This window comes from Grammomys surdaster, unplaced genomic scaffold (genome assembly GCF_004785775.1).
Source record: "Grammomys surdaster isolate TR1022 unplaced genomic scaffold, NIH_TR_1.0 126036, whole genome shotgun sequence".
In the NCBI taxonomy this organism is placed as follows: Eukaryota; Metazoa; Chordata; class Mammalia; order Rodentia; family Muridae; genus Grammomys; species Grammomys surdaster.
The window spans coordinates 2,006,110-2,033,435 of record NW_021620849.1 but is presented as its reverse complement, the minus strand read 5'-3'; the positions used below and the strand labels follow the sequence as shown (position 1 = coordinate 2,033,435).

Genomic DNA, 27,326 nt, shown 5'->3' with positions numbered 1-27,326 from the left:
GGAGGGAGGGAGGGAGGGAGGGAAGGAGGGAGGGAGGGAGGGAAATGAGTACAGTAAGAATTCAGTGCTTTCTCTAAATACTGGTATGCCTCTTAGGTAATTAGGTGACTCCAACGGCCCCTCAGAACATCATAAAGATTATGACAAAAGATAACCTCAGAACTGTTTTGGAGTAATGGTAAAAATAAACAAAGTGGTTTCTTACTCTCTGACTTTGTCTTCTTTATCCATCTTTCCCCCTAGGTTCTGTCTGAGGGTCTTGCTGGTTTTTAAGAGGTTACTATTCATATGATTCAGGCAGGTCACCTGCAAATACAAAGTAATGATGTAGGAGAAAACTGTTACTTACGTTTCCCTTTGCTATCTTAAAGAGAATATGTTTTTTTTTGTTTTGTTTTGTTTAAAAAAAGTAGATACAGCAAGCCTTTAGATTTGAACTGTTAAAGAAAGGTTTCCTGGGCTGTACAGATGGCACAATGGCTAGAATTAAGAGCAGATATTGCTCTTGCAGAGGATTGCTAGCTAGCATCAATGTTAGACTGCTCACAACCACTCGTAATTCCAGCTCTTGAGGATCAGATATGTTCTTCTGGACTCTGCAAGTACTTGCACACATGCATACATATACCACACACCCCTTGCTATACACACACACACACCACAAAAAAAGATCTTTTTTTCTTGAGATAGTCTCTCTCTCTCTCTCTCTCTCTCTCTCTCTCTCTCTCTCTCTCTCTCTCTCTCTCTCTCTCCCCCTCTACTACCCTCTTAACTCCCCTCCCCATGCCCTGAATAAACTCTATTCTTTCCAAAAAAAAAAAAAAGAAAGAAAGAAAAAGAAAAAGAAAACCAACAACAAAAAACCCAGCAGGGCTGGTGAGATGGTTCAGCACTGTCTGCTGTTCTAGAGGACTCAAGTTTGATACCCACCAACCACATGGTAGTTAACAAATGTCTGTAACTCTGTAACTCCAGTTCCAGGGGACTCAGTGCACATGATATGCAGACAAAATACTCATATACACAAAAAAATAAACAAACAGATAAATAATAAAAACAAAATCAACAATAACAAAAGTCATTCTGAAGAGTAGCTAGGGTTAAAGCCGTTAGTTTAGTTCATATAGCTAACACACAACACACGTTACAGCAGCCTCACTGGGACAGAGGTCTACACACAACACACATTACAGCAGCCTCACGGGGACAGAGGTCTACTTGAATTCCTAGCCTCCAGTGTATCAGGCTCGCATCCTGAAACCTGGAACTGTACCCAATCCTCTACTCAGCACTCTTCTTTCTTTTTTAAATATTCACATGTTCTTTATTTTATTTTACATGTATAGATGTTTTGACTGTATGTACATCTGTGCATCACATGCATGCAGTGCCCAAAGAGGGCAGAAGTCATCAGATCACTTGAAACTTGAGTTACAAAATAAATAAATAAGTAAAGAAAGAAAGAAAGAAAGAAAGAAAGAAAGAAAGAAAGAAATAAGCCGGGCGGTGGTGGTGCACGCCTTTAATCCCAGCACTTGGGAAGCAGAGGCAGGTGGATTTCTGAGTTCGAGGCCAGCCTGGTCTACAGAGTGAGTTCCAGGACAGCCAGGGCTACACAGAGAAACCCTGTCTCGAAAAAACAAAACAAAACAACAAAAAGAAAGAAAGAAAGAAGGAAGGAAGGAAGGAAGGAAGGAAGGAAGGAAGGAAGGAAGGAAGGAAGGAAGGAAACCGGAGTTACTACAGGTGTTGAGCCACCATGTAGCTTGGAGCTGAACCCGGGTCCTGTGGGAAGCAGTACTTGGATCACTGCACCATCTCTCCAGTATATTCATCAGTTTTCAATCATGTGCAGTGTAATGGAAATTCTTTAGGGTATGTGCACTAAACCCACCATCCACCAAACACTACGTCTATGGCAGTATTATCAGACTTTCTTACTTCTAATTCCTTGACATCCTTTGACTTTAGGAACACTTTAATGGTTGAGACCATATTTTGAGCACATGAATACAATGTGATTTCTCCCGTAGTCACAGTCTTTCGGTAGTTGTCATGTATATAAGCCAGAAGCTCCTCTTCAGTTTTAAATTCTGTGGGGGGTGAGGGGGGAGAACATTTGGTTATCATATTCAGATCAACTCTGTGCATTATGTAAGGAGACAGAGACTTTTGTCTTCCAGGAGAGATCTCATTATTTCTGGATGGCCATGACTGACACTAAGGCTTTCTAGCATGTAGTGTGTACATGCCAGGGATGATGTCAAACATTCCACAGTGCCTAGCAGTCAACTGACCTTTAACAAAGAACAAAGGTGATACACTGAATAAAAGATCAACAAACGGTGCTAGAACAATTGAACACCCAAATGGGAATATTAGGTTCAGACACAACCTATAATGCTCGAGATTGATCAAAGTGAGTCAGTCATAATAGGAAAAAGAAAGGTCTCAGACAGCTACAAGACAATAAAGGTGATCTGGAGAAAGGAGGGATAGGAGTTCAAGGCGAGACTCAGCCACATAGTAAGTAGGCTTGAGATTAGCCAAGGTTTCATGAAATTTAAAACAAAGAAACAAACAAAAACCCAAACACCCAACTAACTAAAAATAAATTAAATACTAATGTTCTACCAATATATTGACCAGAGTGTAAAAGATAAGCCATAGACTTGGAGAAAATATTTACAAAGGACATCAGACAAAGGCCCATTATCCAAAATATACAAAGCCCTCTTAAACTCAAGAACAGGCTAGTAAGGGGATCCACAGCTAAGCATGCCTGCTGCCAAGCCTGATGACCTGGGTTTGGTCTCTAGGACCCACAAGGTAGAGAGGACGAGCTCCCATGAGCTGTCCTCTGACCTCCACGTGTACACCATAACATGTACATGCATACATGCACATATAAATTAAAATATTGTAAAAAAATTATTTAAAACTCAATAGTAATGTGTGGGAAGCCATTGGGGCTGCTTGGCAGGAATCTGACATTGGCCAAGGACAAGGAATTGGGCTTTAGACAAGAATCTGACTTTGGGCCATGACAAGGAAGTAAGTTCAGGCAGGAGTCTATTTTTAGGCTAAAACAGAGAAGTAAATTCAGTCAGGAATCCTAGTCTTAGGCTAAAACAAAGAGGTAAGCCTCAGGCATGAATATGACTGTGGGCTAGGACAGGGAAGTAGGCTCAGATACTTTGTCATCCTGATGAGCCCTTAGAATCAGCGATCATGAGAGTGATCACCCCGGGACTCTGTATATTGCCTTGTTTGTTCCCTGACTGTTTGTTTCTACTGTAATGTTGGTTCCTCAAACCTAGAACTGACCTAAATACTTGCATGTAATTAAAAGGGTTTAAAAGAAAAGTTGAATTAAAGGAACCTGCCTTCAGCCTCAGAACTGGCTGGGGTCATGCTGCAATTTTGTCTAACCGTCTCTTTTCTTTTAATCCTCACTCCTGCGCTAGAGAACCTGTAAACTGACTGAGCGGGCTTGGTCAGTAATGGCTCAGTTGCAAGCTATAAGGACCTGAACCTGATCTCCCAGCACCAGCATTCTAAAAAGCCAGATGTGGTGGACCACACTTATAACTCCAACTCAGGGTGAGGGTGGGGGTGGGGGATAGGGGGGTAGGGAGGGAAATGGAGACAGGTGGATCCTTAGGGCTCACTAGCTAGCCAGCCTACTCTCTCAGCAAGCTCCAGGTCAAGGAAAGATTCTACTGGGCATGGAGGCACATGCCCAAAATCCCAGCACTGGTAAGGTGGAGGCAGGAGGATCAGGAGTTCAAGGCAGCTACACAGAGAGTTTGAAAATAGCCTGAACTACATGAAGCCTTAGTTCAATAAAATAAACTAATTAAATAAAAAAAAAATTAAAGGTAGATGGCTCCTAAAGAGTAACTCAGGTTTTAATCTAGTCTTCAATTCCCCAAATAATCTCCATCTATGTCTCCTCTCCCCTCTCCTATTTCATTTTATTTGTATATTTACTTACATGAGGGTTCATACAGCTCAGCTGGCCTCAAACTTATTACATAGATGCACGGACACCAGAATTCTGATCCTCCTGCTTCTATCTTCTCGTGCTGAGACTATGCGTGTGAACCATCATGCTAAGTTTTATGTGGTTCTGGGGAATCAACCCAAGGATTTCATGAATGCTAGGCAAGCAGTCTACCAACTGGGCTAGATTCCCCAGCCTCCAGCCCTCTTGTACAGTAACACAGACATCAAATGCTCTAGGATGAATGAGTACCTTTAAGTTTAGAACTTCTTAATATTCTTCCTCTGTCTTCCAATTTGTCTGCTGTTCTGCCAACGACAGTCTTTTGGAGCCCTTTCTCCACAGCCATATCTAGACTACCATCTGGATGTAACTTCTGAGCCTTTACATTTAGCCTCGCCACATTCAACATCTTCAAGGAGCGGGACATGGTATTCATCTTCTGTCTCACTGGAGTTCGAGGGATACCACCTGCAAAACATCAGCATGGGAAGTCAAGTTTCACTTCTATGGAACCAAGAACTATAGTTTCCAAATACTATGAAAGAATACTGGAATGAAATCTCTTCCTTCAGAAATTATCTAAACTAGGTAGTTATTTTATCTGCTTCTACCTACAATACAGAGTAAACAGGTTCCTTTTACTGAAGTTTAGAGCAAAATATTTCAACAATCTTTTTCTTTCTTTTTAAAAGATACCCAAGGAGATGAGAAGAGGGTACTGGATCCTCTGGAACTAGAGTTACAGATGGCTGTGTGCTGCCATATGGGCGCCGGGAACTAATTCTGGGTCCTCTGCAAAAGCAACTAATGTTCTTAACTGCTGAGTCCACTCTCCAGTCACATCTCAATGACTTTTACACAAAGCCAATCCCACACACACTTCAATTTAGTGTCACCCAACAGTCAAGAGTCGTGATGAGACTTTTCCTCTTTGCAGTGCTAGGGACAGAGCTCATAGCTCATGCATACTAGGCAAGAACATGCCTTTTCTGAAACAATTTAGCAATCTACATCAAAAGACAATTTTCATACTCTTTAACACAGGAGCTCATTCTTGGAAACCTCTAAAATGGAACTCTCTCAGAGTTTACTCATGATACATATTACAACATTATAGTGACAGAAATTGCAAACACAGCTGGGTGGTGGTGGCACACACATTTAATCCCAGCACTTGGGAGGCAGAGGTAGGCCAGCCTGGTCTACAGAGTGAGTTCCAGGACAGCCAGGGCTACACAGAAACCCTGTCTCAAAAAACACAAAATAAAACAAACAAACAAACAAAAAAGAAATTGCAAACACTCTACATGTTCAACAACATGAGTGAAGCAGGAGGATTACAGTCAGGCTGGGGATGCTGCTCAGGGGTAAAGCCTAATATGCCTGATGCCCTGGGTTCAGTTCATGGCTAAGGGGTCGGGGAGGCAAAGAAACTGATGAGCAAATATTTGTAAGTAGTTTTTTTTTTTTTTTGGCTTTTCAAGACAGGGTTTTTCTGTGTAGCCCTGACTATCCTGGAACTTGCTCTGTAGACCAGGCTAGCCTTGAACTCTCGAACTCAGAAATCCGCCTGCCTCTGCCTCCCAAGTGCTGGGATGAAAGGCGTGCGCCACCACTGCCCGGCTTATAAGTAGTTTTTGTAAAAGCTGTATTAATATTTCTATTATAATCAAAATGAGGTGCTCAATTCATTAGGAAGAACATCAGTGATTTAATCCATATTGAACTAATATAATTATTTCAAAATATGAAAATTTGTCTTTAGTTTCCATTTCAATCTTTTTTTTTTTTTTTTTGGTTTTTAGACACAGGGTTTCTCTGTGTAGCCCTGGCTGTTCTGGAACTCACTCTGTAGACCAGGTTGGCCTTGAACGCAGAAATCCGCCTGCTTCTGCCTCCCAAGTGCTGGGATTAAAGGCGTGTGCCACCACCGCCCAGCTTCCATTTTAATCTTAATCAAGCTTTTGTTTCTTTTTTAGAAAGAATAACAGTGTTTTAAAATGTACTTTCTTGGCCAGGTGGTGGTGGCGGCCCATGACTTTAACCCCAGCACTCAGGAGGCAGAGGCAGGTGGATCTCTGTAAGTCCAAGGCCAGCCTGGTCTTCAAAGTGAGTCCAGGACAGCCAGGGCTCTACACAGAGAAACCCTGTCTTGAAAAACAAAAACAAAAAACAATAATTAAATAAATAAAATGTATAGTCTCAAAAGGAAAATAAGACTGTCTTAAGAAACGGGCTTTCTACGTGCATACGTTTCTTTCTGCTGCGTTCTTGATTGAGTACAGTAGACTCTTCGTGAGATTTTTTCTGGTAGAGCTCAGAGAGGCAGCGTGTTAGTTCACTTTCGGTTTTGGAGGATTCACCATTATCAGGTGAGGCAGCGTGTAACAACCTGTAAGACAAGAGGCATAGGATAAGGCCAAATTCCAATTCTGCAGACCATGAGAACATGTGCAGGGCTAGCAATGTCATGCATACAGTCTGAACTTCAGCAGACACCTTATGCCACAGAAGTTGGATGGTAGCGGTTTGTGCTCTCACCCCTTTTCTTCCTAAAGTTTTACTGTTAATTTGAAAATATGAACTTTTCAACTAGAAAAGCATCAAGATTAAATTCTTGTTAATAGTTATAGCTGCTTCAACATTTAAAAGAAATCAGACAATTATAGACACAGTTAAAGCCCCACTCCATCTTTTCCCATCTACTCCCACAGGAATTTAGACTTATTTGTATTTTATGTATAAGCACAAAAAGGATTTCTATTTCCCATGTTGTACATTTTATATAAATGAACAGCTGCTCATATTCAGCATATTTTTCATTTGTATATAAATAGCTTTACTTTATTCATCTTTACTACTTTTAACAGAAGTATATGAGATGGCTCCAGTGGTTAAGAGCACTTACTGCTCTTTCAGAGGACCCAGGTTTGATTCCCACAAGGTGGCTCAAACCATCTGTATTTCCAGTTTCAGGGGACAAATCCTACCCCCTAGGGCATCTGCATTCATGCAACATAGCCACGTCAAGCACTCACATCTATGTATAATTTGTCCTGGGTTATGTCTTTCTAATAATTTTAAAATGCTTTCATATTTTTCTAATCTACTAGAAATTTCTTGTTTTCTGAAACAATTTTTATCTTTTAGATAGCCAACTGTCAGATGATTACTTACTACTGAACCTGTCTTCCCTGGGGCTCACCCCGCCACCCGTGTCCATTATGTGCCACATCCTCAACGATGCAGGCTCTGTAGGCTGTCTACATTCTCCCACTGGTCTGGCTTACCAGTGTGCTAACACCACACTGCCTTGTGTACTGTAGCTGTACAGAAAACCTGCAGGTCATGAGAGGAGGAACTTTTATTTTGATCTTCGACTTATTTCTATCCATCCTCTTACACTTCTAAGCACTAAACCTGAAGCAGGGCACCCTGTGATTTATATTCTAAGTCTTCTTAGTGACTTGTTAATAAGTTTCTTTTGTTGGATACTGTAGTTTTTAAGACCATAGTCTAGAGGGATTAAGTCTATAGTTTTTAAATAATAGATTCTGTTTGTGATGGGCATAGTATTAACTTTATACATTATGTAGCAACATGGCTGTATTTTTTTTTTGGTGTGTGCCCCATTAGCCTATGTAGTTCACTGTGTGTATTTTGGTTTGGTTTTTCTTTTACTTTTATTAAATTTAATAAAATTTATTACATTTTATTCATGTATTTGTGTGTGGATGTACCATTGTACACATCCAACAACCTGGCTGAATTCTTTTTTTTAAACAAGAAGTTTATTTAAACAAGACACTTGACTTGAAGGTAAAACTAGGATCATTTTGTTCAAGAGTAATTTATCCCTACTTAAAATAAAGACAGATTGCCCTGCATGTAACAGCTACGTACAAAAAAGTTATAAAATTCTCTTTAGTTTTACAATAAATGAAAAACATTAAAATTCTCCAATCGAACAAGGTATGCAAGGATTGTTGTTGAGTTCTTTTGTTAAAACAGTGAGAGCAAAGTAACTTATTCAAATATAAAGATAAGAGTTGAATGAGCATGCCACTAACGGAGTAGAGGGGTATTTTCACAGACCCGGTATTTTCCCCCAGATAATCTCCATCCGATGTCAGCCAAGTCAGAACATTGGCCATTTAGTTTAAAAAAGGAAAGAAAAAAAGTGCAATATGCTTGTGCACATACACCAGTTACTTTATGTACCATAAAGAAATGGGGACAGGGAAATGAAAGAGAAAACTGTATTGCAGTAGTCAGGATGTGGCAGGACCAAACTGCAGTTTTCTAATTGAGAATGTATTCTTGGTTTATTACAAAATTCTGGAGTAAAGTAGCAGGTTCCCTTTTTAGTAGACATCTCCTGTCTGCTGCTGGAACACAATTGTGTCTTCATCCTCCAGTTCCAAATGTGCACGCGTGTCTGATTCGTTGATTTGTTGCCCATCAAACCGGAATCTGATCTGGCTCATTGACAAACCCTGCTGTTCACAATAGGCTTTCATTAGTTTACTAAGTGGTGTGTGCCTCTTAATCTTAAACTGCACCACAGAACCATCCTGTCCCCCCCTTCAAATTAATGTGATCGTTGTTCTCAGTCTTGATTCCTTCCTTAGGTTTCCCGTCAGTCATGGCTAGCACCGGAATCGCCTCAGCTGCTGCTTCACAAAAGAGGCACCAGGTCCGCACTGAAGGAGCACACAAGCAGCATCAGGAGTGGCAGAAGAAGCAGGCAGCAGCGGTGGACCCTGTATTCTCTTAAGTTTCATCATTTACCTGTAGCTATAAAGGTACAGTATATGGCATCTTGGCACAGTGTTTTTAGACAATGTGGTATAAACAGTTTCTGGACTCTTCAGTCTAGAAAGGTATCTGAACAATAGTGGTCGACTGACCGAAAGGAATTCAACTGGAGAGAATTCTTTTAGCAAATAACTTTGGAACAAATAGATAATAATTATATTGAAGAGTAAAAATAACTCACCTTTACCTTTTAATAGTAATTTGAATTTCTACTATATCTTCTACATTTCTAAACCATGTAATTGGGTAAAACCTTTATCTTCTTCAGTTGTTTAGTGTTAAGACTTACTTTGACTTCTCTTTCTTTTGTGTTTACTTTTGAGTGTGTGTATGCAGACATGGGTGCATGATTTGTGTGGAGGTCAGATAACTTTGTGGAGTCAGTTCCATCCTTCCACAGGTTCCAGGGAGTGACCTCAAGCACAAGGTCTGTGCACCTCCATCTGCTGAGCCACCTTGCTGGCCCTTGAGTGACGTTTTTAAAAACCACCTTTAGTCTCTGTTGTCATTTATTTTCTATGTAATTCGTGCTTGTTCTTATCCCTATTACTCCCTCTCTACATTGGAGGTGGGAGGTAGTTTTGATTTTTGTCTTTGCTTCTGGATAAGTCCTGCTAGGCAGCCCAGACTGGCTTCTAACTCTGCATCTCACCAACTGCTGAGATTACTGGAAAGTGCCACCATTCCTGGTTCTTTCCCCTGCTTATACTTGATTCTTACTAATTGGTTCTTAGTTTTCTCTTTAGAAAAATAACCAGTGAATTTATAACTATTTCTTTCAGCATAAATTAATCTATTGCCTTAATCAGTGTTCTCTTGCTGTGAAGAGACACTATGAGCATGGCAACTCTTATAAAGGGCAGCATTTAATCAGGGCTTGCTTATAGTTTAGAGGTTTTCATTAGAGTGAGGAACATGGCTCCACACAGGCAGACATGGCAGCTGATTGTTCCAGATCCAGACCCACAGGCACAGGAAGAGAAAGACACTGGGACTAGCTTGGACTGGCTTGGGCTTTTGAAACCTCAGAGCCCACCTCCAGTGACACACTTCCTCCAACAAAGCCAACCTCCTCAGTCCTCTCAAGTAGTCCCACTCCCTAATGACCAAGCATTCAAATACATGAACCTACTGGGGCCGTTCTTAGTCAAACCAGACCTATAGTACAGTTCAATTATCTTCTTTGAATTATTTGTGTGTGTGTGTGTGTGTATACACATGCCAAAGCACACATATGAAGGTCAGAGGATAACTCGCAGAAGTTACCTATTTCTTCAACCATGTAGATTCAAGAGATCAAATTCAAGTCATCAGGTTTGGCAGCTAATAAGTTTACCTATTAAGCAATCTCACCAATGCAAGGTAACTTAATTTCTGCTGTAATTGATACTTAGTTGTAAATGCTTCCTGATTTTCATATATTTTATATAGATAGATAAATAGTGTGGTGGTTTCAATGAGAATGGCCCCCATAGGCTCATGTATTTGAATGCTTTGTACTCAGTTGGTGGACTTTTAAGGAAGGACTAGGAGGTGTGGCTTTGTGTCACTAAGGGTAGGCTTTGAGGCTTTGAGGATCTCATCTCTCTCTTGATCTACCTCCAAGTTGTGATCAGATGTAAGCTCTCAACTACCACTCAGGAACTATATCTGCCTGACTGCCTGCCACCATACTCCCAAACTATGGTGCTCGTGGACTAACTCTTGAAACTAAAAACAAACCCCTAAGTAAATGCTTTATTTTATAAGTTGGCTTGGTCATGGTATCTCTTCACAGCAACAGGACAATAACAGAGATGTGTGTCTATATACTATGGGAGTATTTACTTACACTTGACTGAAATAATCATCTAAATGCATTTAAAATACGTTGTTTCTCTATTCTCAGAAATCTACTTCATTTTAAACGTGGCTTTTAGTAGAATAACACAGTAGTGTTTTGTTTTGTTTTGTTTTTGGTTTTTTGAGACAGGGTTTCTCTGTGTAGCCCTGGCTGTCCTGGAACTCACTCTGTAGACCAGGCTGGCCTCGAACTCAGAAATCCACCTGCCTCTGCCTCCCAAGTGCTGGGATTAAAGGCCTGCGCCACCACCGCCCGGCATAACACAGTAGTGTTAAAGCAGTCTAAAGATGCAGAGTCCCATCATACTGCAACAAATTGGTAAGACATGACACTGAGTTATAGGATATGCTTGCTCCTATAGAACAAGCCTGTTTACATCTGACTATTGACTTCAAAGATCAATATAGAAAGAGATGTATAAAGCTTTACCAAAATGATTCCATCAAATCTGAAGTGGCACCACTGCTGTTAGAGAAAGGAAACCACTTTTCGACAAGAGCTGGACTCCAGGGACCGGTACGACTAAGCTCCTGCTGGACCCACTCTGGAACACAGGGGACTAAAGGAACAGAAAACAGAAGAAGACATCAGAGCCAAGGAGAGAAAAATCCAAGCTCATGCTTTTCCCCCGGACTGACTCCCTCTCTCCAAATGCTCATGTTACAACATCTGCCATTCTGCATTTCCAACTCCTCCGGGGCTTGTCTGAGGCAGGGGTGGAGGGTGAGGATGTAAACAGAATTGGAAGCTCTTTGCTCCTATTACTGAAATTTCACCTTATTTCTATCTAAAATGTTCCTCTAAATGTATTTAAAACTATGCTTTTCCTTCCTTTCTTCATTCCTTCCCTTCTTTCTTGTTGTTGTTGTTTTTCTTTTTTTTTTTTTTTTTGGTTTTTCGAGACAGGGTTTCTCTGTGTAGCCCTGGCTGTCCTGGAACTCACTCTGTAGACCAGGCTGGCCTCGAACTCAGAAATCCTCCTGCCTCTGCTCCCAAGTGCTGGGATTAAAGGTTTGCGCCACCACTGTCCAGCTGTTGTTTTTTCAAGACAGGGTTTCTCTGTGTATCCCTGGGTATCCTGCAACTTGCTCTGGAACTCAGAAAGATCCACCTATCTCTGCCTCCCAAATGGTGGGATTAAACATTCACCACCACCACCTAGCTAAATCTATGCTATTTTTCTCTTCTCAGAAATTTACTACAAGAATAAGTAATAAACTGCTAACATAAAAGCAGTCTAAAACAGAGTAGACTCACCATCCTGTATCGAGTTGGTAAATCTGAGCCAGTAAGATACAATCTTGAGAGTTATAGACATGTAGGCTCTGTTAGAACAGGCCTGTTAGAGTGTGTTGAATAAGCAGCAGTAGAACCTCATCTGGATGGAGTAAGTCATCAACTGACTTACATATTCCAAGAAACCAAGCCATGCTAGAGAATGGAACACTGGCAAAATACTCACAGTGCTATTTTACACTACTCCAAAGAGTTTTCTGATCTGTTTCTAAAACTTTACAAACAGCCTATACACAATTGACAAGTGAGATAATATATTAATGTGATTGTTTTAAATATGCTAATACTTTATCCTATGCAAAAAGCACCAGTAGCATTTGAAGCAAATTAATGTAAATACAAGAAAACTATCCACTACACTCTTCCTATCCATACTCCTGCCTGTTTGACTACATTCTTTTTCTTGTCATTCACCCACATTTCTATAATACCAACCTCAACCTTTATAATACCAACCTCTGCTTTCACTTCCTTCCATTACAGCTTCTTCACCCCTTGTTTAAGAATGATATACATGTGTTAAGCAGTTTACTTACGTATTTAACATACCTTTCTAAAAGGCTATTATTATTACTGTGTGTATGCATGTACCTGAGACAATGTGCATATGCTGTCACGTCAGTTCTCTCTATCTGTACATGGTCCAGAGATTAAACTCAGATTCTCAGGCTTGGCAGAAAGCATCCTTATCCCTGAGACATCTCCATAGCCCTGAAGTTCCTTTTTTATTTTTTATTTGGTAATTTTATGTGTATGGGTGTTTTTTCCTGCATGTGCCTGTGTACCACTTCCATGTAGTATCTGTAAAAGCCAGAAAAGGGTGTTGCATCCCCTGGAACTGGAATTACATACAGCTGTGAGGCACCATCTGGGTGCTGGGAATTAAATCCAGGTTTCTAGAACAGCAGGCAGTGCTCTTAAACAGGCAGAGATATCATTCCAGTCCTGATGCAGTCGTCTCCACCCCAAGCTTTAAAATGAAAACTTCAAGCCCAGCAGTGGTAGTGTACACCTGTAGTCCCAGCACTCTGCAAGTCTGAGGCCATCCTGGTCTACAGAGTAAGTTCCACGACAGCCAGGGATACAAAAAGAAACCCTATCTTGAAAAAGAAATTAATTTTTCAGTGTATAAAATATAGGTTTCATAGTATTTTCATTCAGTTCTTAAAATGTTTTCTCATTATGACATTTGTATGTATGTATCACTGAGCCTTGTTCATATTTACCCCTCCCTTCAAAACTGTCCCAGTTTTGCTGTTTCCCTTCCCACCTTCAAACAGCTCTCCTGCTTTCATGTCACATGTGCATATGTATGTATGTATGTATGTATGTATGTATACAGAAGGATCCCACATGAGAGAAATATGGGATATTTTGATTCCTTTCCTAGTACAGTTATTACCCATGCCCCTTCTCTTTAAACCTCTTCCCCTGTTTCGTTTTTTAAATCTCCCTTCTGCTTTCATGTCCTGTTCATCTACATGTACAGTGTTCCATAGTGCCTTTAGCAGAAGACCTTCAGGATTTTTAAAACTAAACTGCCTATAGCGTCTACTAGAGCTCAGTTTTATTTGACTTACAACATTCTGGGACTCCACTAAACACATGATGAAAAGAAAAGGCTAGAAGAGACTGCAAACCACAGCATGCTATGTTAATTACTGGTGGGAAAACTTACCAGAAGACGCAGGATCTTCTAATAAATTATGAACCTGATTCAGTGCACTATCTACAACATCGGAGAAAGGAGAAGCTATATCCTGGGAACCTTCAGTCACAGCTAACTGGAGAAAATGTCTCTGAAATTCAGCTTCTCTGGCTCGGAACACTGTGAGAATCATGGCATTGGCAGAGAATGGGGAAATAACTCCTGTGATGGGGGGCCAGCCTTCACCAGGATCCACACTGGCAACCTACAAAAAAAAATGCTAATTAGTTGAGAATATTATCATCAAAATGCCTAAAAACTTTAATCCCAGCACTTGGGAGGCAGAGGCAGGCGGATTTCTGAGTTCGAGGCCAGCCTGGTCTACAGAGTGAGTTCCAGGACAGCCAGGACTACACAGAGAAACCTTGTCTCGAAAAACCGAATTAAAAAAAAAAGCTAATTTTCTGAGATTACAAAGGCAAAGAAAGGTAAAGAATTTAAAAACTGGGGGCGTAGTGCCTATCCATCATTTAGCCCAGCAATGGAGGGGCAGAGGAGAGCACGGTCTGTGAATTCAGGGCCAGCCTTGTCTACTAAGCAAGTTCCAGGCCAACTAGGGATGAGACCCTGTGTCAAACAAACAAAAGTCAAAGCTGGGTATATTTGTGTTCCCTTTCAGAAGACAGTTTCAAGTTTTTGAGTATGCTATTTTTACACTACAGCAGCTTTGTCTTAAATACACTAAAATCTAAGTATATTATATAGCGTATTTATTAAATGGTGAGAAACCACCCATGATTTCAGTCTCATACAACCATCCTATTTGGCCAATTACCTTTTCTCTTATGTAAACTCAAGGTCTTTAACTTAACTGGATTCATGGTATATGCAATTTTACAATGGTTCCTTCACTACTAATTATCATTTTCATATGCTTCAGTGAAAACAGTATTATCTGAAAACTACCACCAGTTTTAGGGAGATTGTGTTAGGTACGTGATCCTTGGCATTTTGTGAACAAGTATATCTCATCTCACCAGTGTGCTATTAGACAGAATCCCTGACATGTGGAGGACACTTACCAGATGGAATTCTTCAGCAGTCAGTCTGCTTACCAGCTCCTGAAACAACAGCCTTTGAGTTGACTTGTGTTCCTCTGGACTTTGGAGCATCCAGTTGTCAGTGCCTAAAACACTACTCATTGGGAAAGACCACTGTGCCACTATTGAGCCTCTTAGGAAGATTCTGACTGGCTTTTGAAAATGCCTCTGATGCATGGCTAAAGGCTCTAGGGAGATTGCCCATGTTTCTTGAACTTCTTTGCCTGTTAGAAATAAAGAATATTAAAATTCTAACATATGAAAGTTTCTAAAAGAGGTGTCAGAGTAAGAATGAAAGAAACAAGATTTCCAGTATAGACAGTGGGTACTGTCTGTCACTCAATTCATGTCAACTCTTAGCCTGTTGTCTGCAAGCTATCAGAGAAGATTCACTAGGCACTATACAAATGGCTATGGTATCAGAATTTCTCCATTATGATTTGGAAATATGTACTCAAGTAGTACTAAGAGAAAATAGGACTCTCTGGTTGGTGTGGTGGTAAATGTCCATAATCACAGCACTCAGGTGACGAGGTGGGAAGACTAGAGTGGCCCAGGCCAATCTGGGCTATATTCTGAGGTCTCAGAAAGGACTCAAAAGCAAAAACTGAAATAATATCTACTTTGGCAAGATTAGGGATGGTTCATTGGTAGGTAATGGTCTAATACATAGGCTCTGGGTTAAATACCAAGGTACCCAGGAGAAAAATAATCCTATAAAAGACAGTGTATTCTGTATTATGAGGTTATATTCTAAAGACAAATGGAAAATTACTCAAAAGTACTCTTTAAAATTGTTTTTCCTTTTATGTGTATCGGTGTTTATATATGTTATATGTATGTATGTATATGCACCATGTGAGTGCCTAGTGTCCTTGAAGTTCAGAAGAGGACATTGCATCTCCTGAACTGGAGGGTTTTTTTGTTTTTTGATTTTTTTTTTTAATGTATGAGTGCCTCTGTCTGCATGTATACCTGCATCCCAGAAGAGGGCATCAGATCCCATTATAGATAGATGATGGTGAGCCCCCGTGTGTTTTCTGGGAATTGCTCACTCCACCACCCCCGTTTTTTTTAACCCATGAACTGGCAGTTGCACCACAATAAGGCTTCCTGTGGTGTCTGATTTTGCTTACAGATCTTCTAATCTTTTCAATTATAACCATTATGAGTACCAGGCTATAGGAAATGCTAAAGAAAATGAAAGTATGCCTTAAAGAAAAAAGTAAGGTTAAAAACAACAACAACAAAATGTATTTGCTTACCTCTAACAGGGAGAAATAATGTCCCTTCAACTCGTGGAAATGAGGCTTCATACTCAGAATTATACAGCAGACAGTTTACAGTGGCATCTACTGGCAGAGCTGAGATCCACGGGGAGAGGTGAGGCTTGTGTGACAGCTCGCCACCACATGGCACCACTGTTTCCCTGGCTTTAGTAAAATCCAGGCTCCAAGTTTCAGCTGGCAAGATGGTGCCTCCTCCATGGTGGAGCAGTTCACAAACTGTCCAGTATCCAACATGGTCTGGGGAAGCCCACAACTAAAATAAACATGACAAAGGAACAGTTATATAAGCATTTATGAATAAACTAGAGGAAATAGAAAAAAATAAAGGGTCAAACTACACAATGTATCTGTTGACCTAAGTACAAATAACACCTAGTATCTATTACTACATAGCTCAAGAACATAATTACCACATAATATACCTTCAAGAAAATGGAGTTCTAGGGAGATGACTGTCAATCAAGTGCTTGCTTATAAGCATAGGATCTGAATTCAAACCCTAGAATCCATGTAAAAAAGCCAAGCACAGGGACACATGTTTATTATCCTAGCACTGAGAAACAGGCAGATGTATCCTTAATATGCTCTGGCTGGCTAACCTACTTAGTGAGTTCCACTCGAGGAACTGCACCCTGTTGTCTTCTGCTCTCCTACACGTGATACACAAAGGAAAAGACTTGCCTTTTAGTAAATTAGCCCTCTTTCTACTGCTTTTCAAGTTCTAAAAAGACTTCATTTTTATTTATATGTAATACCTGCTTTTATGCAGGGTATGTGGGTGTCCTCAGAGGCCAGCTAGTATTACATACAGTTATTAGCTGCCTAACATGCGTGCTAGAAACTGAACTCAGGGAAGAGCAGCAAACATTCTTTTTTTTTTTTTTTGGTTTTTTTTTTTTTTTTTTCCGAGACAGGGTTTCTCTGTGTAGCCCTGGCTGTCCTGGAACTCACTCTGTAGACCAGGCTGGCCTTGAACTCAGAAATCCGCCTGCCTCTGCCTCCCGAGTGCTGGGATTAAAGGCGTGCGCCACCACCGCCCGGCACAGCAAACATTCTTAACCATCTCTCCAGCCCAATTACTTTTCATTTTAAACGGTCTCATCAAGTTACTCAGGCTAGACTTGAACTCACTATATAAAGCAGGAAGGATCTGAGCTTTCCATCCATCTGTCCTGAAAACAACAGAGACCACAGGTCTACACCATTAGGCCCAACTAGACTCTTTTAAATTAATCAACAGTAATTCATTTAGGCTAATTCGAGTTAAGGTCTCTCCGTATAATCCAAAGGGCCAAACTTGAGGTCCTCACGCCTCAGCTTCCCAAGTGTTGGGATTAAGAGCACAGCACACCTGGCCTTGACAAACTATTACACAGATTGCCAAGACTGTGTCCTACCTCTAACTCCTACCTCTATGACTTAAGTGTGTTCATCCAGAGATCAGATATCTCATCATGTTTGCCTTTCATGTTTCCTGCTCCTGAGATGAAGTAACGCTAGCACTGCCATAAAGCCCTTTAAAACCCAACTCAGCAACTTCTCCATCAGCCATCCCCACCTTCTAGGACAGTGAAGTTTTGTGTCTTAAACATGTCACATTTTATATTATGGAATGTATAAAAGGAAATGTATTTCTGGTTGTACCTCCCGTGCCTCTTTACCAACTAGGTGCTTATTATACTTCTCTATCAATGGCAACTCCTGCTTTGTCAAAACATTGTCTCTTTGCTTCACTCAGAGAGAGAATGCTGATATTTAAGCAGCATTTTTCAACAAATTTTTTATTGGGTGACAAACAATGGTTGAGACAGTGTCTTCTAGTTCCCTCAAGACTGGTGAACTTGGGAGTGGAGATGGCTCAATGCTACTCTTTTTCCAGGGGACGCAGATTCAATTCCCAGTACCCACAAAGCGGCTTACAACTGTCTATAACTCCAGTTCCATCTTTTTCTGACCTCCAAGGGCACCAAGCACACCAGTAATGCATAGACATAAATGCAGACAGAATACTCGTACACCATAAAATAGAAGGAAAAGTAGGTTGGTGGACAGCAACAATATAAACTATTTGACAGCATCACATGTAACATGACAATACTATGAATATGAAATTAGAGCAACTACCCTACAGATAGTAACTTTAAACTATAGATTGCCATATAAAGGCAAGAACTGGCATAAGAACTGGAAGGGTTATCCAGGTCGGCCCCCAACTGTCCATTATATTCAAGTTCAAAGAGGAGAAGGATTTGGCCACAAATACAGCAAGATGATGATAGAGACCTCAGTCCAGGAATGAAACTATCTTGATGTTTTTAAAAATGACACTTCCACAAACCTTGATGGATCAATTAAATGTCAACACACTTGAGAGGCTAAGGCAATGGGACTGAATTCCAGGCTATATCACAACCTGCGCTATACCACAGGCCTTGTCTTTAAAAAGCAAAACAAAAAAACAGGATACTTTTATTATTCTGAAAGTTTTCTTTTAGTCATGCACAGCAATCTTGGAAATTTTGAAGTGCTGTAACAGTAAATAGCAATTAATTAATTGATCAATTTTAACCTGTTATCATCCATGTGGTTCACTGCTATGTGGAAGAGCAGAAAACTAGCTCAGATGTCACTAGAAACAAATCTATTGAAACAAATTCAGCCAGAAGAGCAGCTTGGAAGGGTAGGATGGGGGCTGTCTATTGATGAAAAGCAAAACTTAAGAACTTTTCATTTACGTGTGTTACTTGTACACAATTCTCCCACACACTCCACTATACACAATTTATATTGGAAATCTTTATTTTATGTGTGTGTGTGTATAAAATTTATTATATGTATATAGGTGTTTTTCCTGTATGTATGTCTGTGCACCACTTACTTGTCTGATGCCCTTGGAGGCCAAAAGAGGGTGTCAAATCCCCTGAGAAAGGAATTACAAAAGGTTGTAAGCCACCACATTGGTGCTGGGAAATGAATCCAGGACCTCTGGAAGAGCAATCAGTGTTCCTAATTTTACCCATCTCTCCAGCCCTAATACTTAGTACCTAGTATGTGTTTGTTTTTTTCAAGTCAGGGTCTCTCTGTCTGGAACTCATTATGGAGACCAGGTTGGCCTTGAACTCAGAGATCCACTGGCCTCTGTCTAAGTGCTGGGATTAAAGGCATGGATCATACAACCACCTTTAACACTGTATTTTCATTAGTGATGGAGGCACGATGGCTTTGCAGTTAAGTGTATTGTCCACTCTTTCAAAGAAACTAGGTTTAATTCTTGGCATCCACATGGCCCCTCAAAACAAGAGATAACTCCAGTTCCTAGAATCTGACATTATCTTCTGGCCCTTATATGCACCAGCCTTGCAGGTAATTTATAGACTTACATGCAGACAAAATACCCATACACATGAAATAAAGTTTTAAATCAATTCTTGGAACTGTTCTTACAATATATTTTGATCACATTTATTCCCCAATTCGTCCCTCGAATCTTAACATTCTGTATGGATCTTTAATTTCTCATCTGTAATCTTGCTATTTAACCAATTCCTGGTTTAGAGATATGTAGTTCTACTAACTAGAAGCTCTTCACCTGTTTAAACTGCTTTCTAAATCTTCCCATTGATCAGAACAAAATCAATGTCTCAAGCCTGGCCTGGGGGACTGGCCACCTCTAACTTTGCTGTTCTTCCCATTGCTTTTCTGGGTTCAGAGCTCGTCTCCTTTCTATTTGTTTTTTTGTTTGTTTGTTTGTTTTGTTTTGTTTTTTTCGAGACAGGGTTTCTCTGTGTAGCCCTGGCTGTCCTGGAACTCACTCTGTAGACCAGGCTGGCCTTGAAATACGCCTGCCTCTGCCTCCCAAGCGCTGGGCTGGGATTAAAGGCTTGCACCACCACCACCTGGCTTCTCCTTTCTATTTGTAATACAAAGTTACTCAAAGCTCAAAACCTTACACACACCTTCTCTAAGTCTTGGGATAGTCTTTCCCAGCCTTCACATTCTTTCTTATTCATTGTTCAAGTCTGCAAGAAAGGCCTTCTTGCCTAAGTACACCTCTAAATACAATAACCAGCTGCCTCCCCTCACCCAGCCTTTCTTTTCTTCAGAGCAAGTTTTGAAATCATCGCTGATTTGTTCATCTGTATAATACAATCTTCCAAATTAGAAAATACACTTTATTTACCCACCATGTCTCCAGCACCTAAAACAGGGTGGGGCATTCTCAATGGAGTAGCTCATTAGTGCATATATCTTTACTAAATGAAGAACAGAAAGAAAAACTTTATATACATATGAAAGCAGGAGACCAAGAGTTTAAAGTCATCCATTACACACAGCTCCAGGCCACTACACTACACTAGACTATTTCAAAACTAACAAGCATACACACACACATTTATCATAGCACTTACAGGAGCAAGAAGCATCATTGCTTCAATAAAAATTCCAAATTAGCTGTTTTAAGACTAAGTTTGGAGCCGGGCGGTGGCGGCGCATGCCTTTAATCCCAGCACTCGGGAGGCAGAGGCAGGTGGATTTCTGAGTTCGAGGCCAGCCTGGTCTACAGAGTGAGTTCCAGGACAGCCAGGGCTACACAGAGAAACCCTGTCTCGAAAAAAAACCAAAATAAATAAATAAATAAAGACTAAGCTTGTAAAAAACTGATTAAACAGCAAATATTTACTTAACACTCACAATGTTCAATTATGGAGAAATACAAAAGACAGTCAAGACCTGATAACTGTGAGATTTTTGCTGTTTTTTTTTTTTTCTTTTTAAAAACAAGATCTTGCAGCCCTGGCTAGTCTTGACCTGTGGCAATCCTTCTGCCTCAGCTTTCCATGGTCCACCATCATTGAGGTGGTAGTTTTAGGAAAAAAAAAAAATGGGAAAACGACAGGCGTGTCCAACAGGAATATAATAAACAGTACATGCCACAACAACAAAGGGGTTTTGTTTTGGAGAAAGGGTCTCTCTCTCTACATAGACCTGGAGGCTAGAACTAGAGAGATACACCTGCCTCTCCCTGCCTCCTGAGTGCTGGGATTAAAGGTGAGGGCTGGGGCGTGATCAGGGCGGGCCGACAACCAAGCAAGGTAAAGATAAGGTTTCTACTGCCTTAGAGGGGGAGGATTAGAGGTCCAGGAAAACACAGCAGCACAAGACAAAACAAGCAGTCAAGTCCTGTAGCCTGACTGCACCAAGCTTCCACATGATGGAATACAAGTGCTGTGTAGCAAAACTAAGTACAAAAAAAGCACACAGGTACCAAAGCGCAGCTATTCTACACTCATATTCAGCAGGTGCCCAGAATCTACCCATTTTGTTGGGAGGGGAGGGGGGAAACCTGTCCTTTGGGACATGCAAGGGTTTCCTTCAGAAGGCACACGGGACTCATTCTGGGTCTATGGCACTTTACAGAGCCTGACATGTTTAGCTGTCGGGGAGTTGCATACTGGATCCAGACTGCTCCCACATTACCTTAGATGGCTCGGTGGTGTCCATCCAGTACAAGGTTATATTTCGGGCGATCATGACCTCCTGGACTCTCTTGGGCAACACCTTCTCCTTCACTTGCTTGGGGGTGAGCGGCGCGCGTTGAGCCTGGGCCTCGCACCCCGACACGAACTGAAGCAGCTCCCTCTGCGAGTGCGGACAGGGCGCCAGGAGGAAGACGGCGTTCCCAAAGCCCCCGAGTGCGGCCTGGGCTTCCTTGGCCTCGCTATCGGCGTCCAGCAGCCTCCTCCCGCTACTCCGCAGGATCGGCTTGGTGGGAGACGTGATCTCCGGCCGGTCCCACTGGTAGTCGAGCAGCGTCTCCATCAGGGCTCCGTGCGTATGGGTGGCCCTGGGCGTCGGGCCGGGCAGGTGGGCTCCGGGAGGGCGATCCCCCAGCCTGGCCTCCAGCTCCTCCTCGAAGTCCTCCCAGGAGCGGCTTCCCAGTTCGCGGAAGTCGGACACACGGGAGGGCCGGCTTCGTGCCCCCTGAGAGTCGAAGAACTTGAAGGTCCAGTGGACCCGGGCAAGGCCGAAGCGGCAGCTCAGGTAAGTGAGGAGGCGGAGGGCGGTGCGCCGGGCCGGGCTATGGCGAGCAGAGTCGCCCGCAGTGTCCACGAGCAGCACCACTTTATGACAGGAGGCCATCTCGTCCGCCACGGGACTCCCTCCGCCCGGCAGTGCGTTCCCCTCCCTGAGGTAAAGCACTCTCTTCAGAGAACCAGCGCCATTGCCCGCTTCTCTGAGGCCCTGCTCCGAAGGCTCCCGCGCTCTCCGACTGCTGCTACTATTGGCGGAGCTGGTACCCAGTCTCGGCTCTTATTGGCTGCAGGCTGAACGTCAGTTACGTAAGCACTTCCATTTTTAACCCTAACTGGAAGGCTTGTGGACAACCTCCACTTGATTGGAGGAGAGTGTGATTGGAGGGTGTGACGGTGGGCGGGGCGCTGAGTTCCGGGAGAAATTTAGTTCTCATTGGCCTGAGCCTTCGTTTTAAAATTTAAAGAGGCGGTACTTCGGGGGTGTGGCGGTGGACGCGGAAGCCAGCGTTTGGGCGACTGGGCTCTGACATCTGTGTGTGTGTCTGTGTCTGTGTGTCTGTCTGTGTCTGTGTGTGCGCGCTCGCGCTTACTTGCTCACAGGTGTGAGTGTGAGTGTTGTCGCCTGCCGGAAACGGGTCATATTTACTAGAACCTGGAAGCCTGGGACATGCACAGATTAGGATGGTTGAGTCAAATTCACTTTAGACTACTCTTTAGCCTTTTAGCCTATGACGGAGGGCTTAATTTTTTTTTTCTGTAAAAAAAACCGAAAGGAATATTTCATAATCCCCAAACTCGAGAGACGGAGGTAGGAGGATCGCAGGTTCCAGGCCAGCAGGGGCTACTCAGCAAGGCAGGAGCACAGTGGAAGGACCTCGGATATTCTATTGTAAAGGACCGGAAGGCAGGAAAGTGTTTTAGAGAAGAAAGAGAAGTGATACATCTCATGGTTTAAGAAGAGCATTGTGGGTCCTAGGTGGGAAAATGTGATGTAAAGATACCTAAAGGAGTCAAGATAGAAGCAGTGAGATAAATCAGGAGTCTGCAGAACATCTGGGAAGCTGTTTTACAAATTAAGGAATGAACACACCAGAGTACCCAAGCCAGTTCAATGGGTGCAGAAAAATACACTAGAACATCTGATTCCCGGCACCCACCTTCTTTTGGTTTTTCGAGACAGGGTTTCTCTATGTGGTTCTGGCTGTCCTGGAACTCACTCTGTAGACCAGGCTGGCCTTGAACTCAGAAATCCGCCTGCCTCTGCCTCCCAAGTTCTGGGATTAAAGGCGTGCGCCACCACCGCCCGGCCGGCACCCACCTTCTTATAGTTCATCCATTCAATAGATATTAGTGTTTTGTGACATAGTGGTGTTTTCTTTAACTTGTTTTTTGTTGCATGTTTGTTTGTTTGTTTTGTGACTTTCTCTTATAGTCCAAATTGGCCTCAAACTGTATCTTGAACTCCCCATCACCCTGCCTCCATCTCCCCAATGGTGGGACTGAAGACATGCCCCCCACACTATACCCGGTTTAAGGGGTATTGGGGATCAAACCCAAGGCTTCATGAATGCTGGACAGCAAGCACTGAACCAACATCTCCAACACTCATGTGTTCTCCCAAGCCCCGCTTTCTTTTTAATTTGATTGTATGTGGGGATGGGAAGGCATTGCTGGGGATGGAACTCCCAGCCTGGCATGCTCCCTCTTGGTCACATCTCTGGCCAGGGGATTTTTTTTTTAATTTTGTATGTATGGGTGTCTTGCCCATATGTGCATGCCTGTGCTCAGAGATCAGAATAGGGTCTTGAATCCCCTACTATTGGAGTTGTAGCTGGTTGTGAGTTAGCACCGGGCTGTGGGAATTTAACCCAGATCTTCAGCAAGTGCAACAAGAAGTGCTTTAAGGCACTGAGCCATCTCTTCAGCCCTTCATATGTGTTTCTTATTGGTGCCAGATTAAGGGGGTTTGGGATTATCTGATTGAGTTTTAACTTAAGTGACTTAAAAAAGTAAAGGGCACCGTGGCCTTTAAAAACTCCTGTAATAAAGCCACATATTATTAATGTTAATAATGTGATCATAAAGCCGGGCGGTGGTGGCGCACGCCTTTAATCCCAGCACTTGGGAGGCAGAGGCAGGCGGATTTCTGAGTTCGAGGCCAACCTGGTCTACAGAGTGAGTTCCAGGACAGCCAGGGCTGCACAGAGAAACCCTGTTTCGAAAAACCAAAAATAGAAAAAAAATGTGATCATAAATAACACATAAAAATAATGAAGATGACACCATTTCTAGAATGATACCTTGTCAGCCATATTTTGAAATAAAAAGAACAATTTGATCAAGTCTTATACTTAAGTTGTCGGGGTAAATCTTGGAATTAATGAGAATTATTAGATATCTATTGTCATTGTTCTACTTTTAATAAAAAGCCTTAGTATGTAGCCCAGATTGGCCTCAAACTCTCCTAGGTCCTCCTGCTTCCAACTTCAAAGTGTTGGGATTACAGTGTGTACCACCATGCTAGGCAAGGTTATTTGAAACAGATTTTATTATAAGAACCATGGACCTTAACCTAAATGTTTATTGTACTTAGAAATATTAGCTTAAGTGATAATATGAAAGCTGGTCACATTGGCATGTGCTTACAGTCACAGTGCGTATGCGTAAGTCCAAGACTGAGGGTCCCCAGTTCTTGAGCTACATGGCCAAACCGTGCCTTAAAAAAAAAAAAATAACCATTAGTTAAGCATGCAAGACCTTCTAACTCCCTGTTTATGTCGTTGTTGCTAAGTTTCTATTTTTTACTTAATTAAATGTGTAGGAATAGAAAAGCACTGGGCTTGTTGCACTTTGTCTTTAATACCAGCACTCAAGAGGCAGAGACAGGCAGATCTTTGTGGGTTCAAAGCTGACTAGGTCCTATACAGTGAGTTCCAGGCCATTCGGGGGTACATAGTAAGACACTCAAAAAGGTCGGTGGTGGGGCTGGAGAGATGATTCAGTGGTTAAGATCAGTTGTTCCTCTTACCAGTACCCATTGGTGGCTCACAACCAACCATAACTACAATCCCAGAAAGTCTGACGCCATTTTCTGACCTCAGTACCAGGCATGTGTGTGGTATGTATACATACATGTATGAAGACCACTTGTACACATAAAATAAATATTTTTAAAACTATCTACACATAATTTGCTGACAAATATCCATTTGTTGGGGATGCAGCATGTATTTTTTTCTGCACGTATTTTTTTAAAGAATTATTTATTTTATGTATATGAATACACTGTAGCTGTTCTCAAACACACCAGAAGAGGACATCAGATCACATTACAGATGGGTCTGAGCCACTATGTGGTTTCTGGGAATTGAACTCAGGACCTCTGGAAGAACAGTCAGTGCTCTTAACCACTAAGCCATCTCTCCAGCCCCTCAGTATGTATTTTTTAATGATCTACACTATTATGTTTAATCATGAGTAGGTGTGTATGCTTGTGTGTGGGAATGTGCAAATGAGTGTAGGTACCCATGGAGTCCAGAGGCTTCAGACCCCCTAAAACTGGGACTACAGTTGTGAGCTGTCTTCTGTTGTGCTGCAAATTGAACTCTGGTTCTCTGGAGAATAGCAAGTATTCTTACTTACTGACTCACCTCCCCAGCCCCTCTATATGTATTTTAAATTAAACAAAATATAAGTCTGTGTCCTTAAGGGGAAATTTCAAGTAAATGTGGAGACTACTGGTCCACACTTTATGGCAGTGGCTTTGGACCTGTGGTGGGGATGGTGACCCATGGTTGGTGTCAGCCATGTTGATTCAAGAATATGTTTCAGGTGTGGAGCTAACAATAGTTGCCAACAGATTGCAGAATACAGTGGTAACTTCTAGGTTGAGGGCCTGAAAATTGAATAAACAGTAGAAAAGGAATGAGGAAGCAAGGAAGAAATGGGGAGGAACATTGGACTCTAGTTAGATTTAAGATGCTAGCTGGACCCCTGCAATAATTTACCATGTCAACTTGATACAACCTAGAATCACCTGGGAAGGGCATCTCAATGAAGGACTGTCAACACTGGATTGGCCTGTGGGCCAGTCTTTATGGGGCTGTCTCAATGAAGGTAATGAATGTGGGGAGACTCAGCCTATGGTGGGTGGCACCATTCCCTAGGCAAAGGGGCTTGAACTATGTGAGTGTAGAAATTGTACTGGATGCCAGCCTGTGAGCATGCATAAATTGATCTCTCTGCTCTTGACTATGTGGTAGCTGCTTCACGTTCCTACTGCCTTTATGTCTCAGCTCAGTTGAAAGACTGTAACCTGGAACTGTGAGCTAAAACCTTTCGGAACTATGTTGCCTTTGTCAGGAATTCTATCACATCATCAGAAATGAAACTAGCATGTCTTAGTTAGGGTTTTACTGCTGTGAACAGACACCATGACCAAGGCAAGTCTTAAAAGGACAACATTTAATTGGGGCTGGCTTACAGGTTCAGGGTTCAGTCCAGTATCATCAAGGTGGTGGAGCATGGCAGCATCCAGGCAGGCATGGTACAGTGTGCCCTTCCCCAGCCTTGAGCAGGCCGGAGAGACCATGTTTATCACAACAGACCAAGTGATAAGGACCTAGGTGGAGTCACCCACCTTGGCTGCACGAAACTTCGAAGAAGAACTGCCCCTGGGCTTGCCTTGAGACATCTCCGGCCATGACCCATGACCAAGAATGGATTATCCCACCCATCTCTCCTGGCTGAAACTAGGAAGGGTTCGGGCGGGGCCTTCCCCTTTAAATTGAGAGCTGAACTTTAAAGCATTGAGCCTTGATCAGAGACCTTTGTCTTGGCTTCATCTTTTCTCACCCTCCGTCCCCCTTTCAGGTGAACCCTGTTGACTCCTGGCTGCAGGCGGCTACAGTACAGAAGGAACTAAAAGCATCTTCATCTGAAGGCTGCTAGTGACTGACTTCCAGGCAGCTAGGGTGAGGGTCTTATAGCCCACACCCACAGTGACACATCTACTCCAACAGGGCCTCACCTCCTAATAGTGTCACTCTCTGGGCTAAGCCTATATAAACCGTCACATAGAATTACCCCCAAGGGGAGGTTTCATGTGTGCAGTTAGATGTAGGAGTATAAACAGTGGGAGAAATAGGGGCAATGAGGTAACTTGAAAATGATGACTCCGGGCAGTGGTGGCGCACGCCTTTAATCCCAGCACTTGGGAGGCAGAGACAGGCAGATTTCTGAGTTCGAGGCCAGCCTGGTCTACAGAGTGAGTTCCAGGACAGCCAGGG

The 27,326-nt window shown here is 42.3% G+C and overlaps 1 protein-coding gene and 1 pseudogene across 2 annotated transcripts in view; both read right to left on the bottom strand.

The window, feature by feature from the left end:
- The window catches only part of Ticrr (TOPBP1 interacting checkpoint and replication regulator), a 42,699-nt gene extending 20,555 nt beyond the window's left edge, over positions 1 to 22,144 (bottom strand). For both annotated transcript variants that reach the window (XM_028754832.1, XM_028754833.1), the window contains exons 1-9: positions 21,482 to 22,144; positions 15,980 to 16,256; positions 14,697 to 14,938; positions 13,645 to 13,879; positions 11,100 to 11,229; positions 6,262 to 6,401; positions 4,259 to 4,477; positions 1,942 to 2,093; positions 206 to 306 (exon numbers count right to left, since the gene is read on the bottom strand). In XM_028754832.1, coding sequence (XP_028610665.1) covers positions 206 to 306; positions 1,942 to 2,093; positions 4,259 to 4,477; positions 6,262 to 6,401; positions 11,100 to 11,229; positions 13,645 to 13,879; positions 14,697 to 14,938; positions 15,980 to 16,256; positions 21,482 to 22,144 — 2,159 coding nt within the window. The remainder of the gene's footprint in view (positions 1 to 205; positions 307 to 1,941; positions 2,094 to 4,258; positions 4,478 to 6,261; positions 6,402 to 11,099; positions 11,230 to 13,644; positions 13,880 to 14,696; positions 14,939 to 15,979; positions 16,257 to 21,481) is intronic.
- LOC114610307 lies at positions 8,374 to 8,656 on the bottom strand (annotated as a pseudogene).
- Positions 22,145 to 27,326: the final 5,182 nt, after the last annotated feature.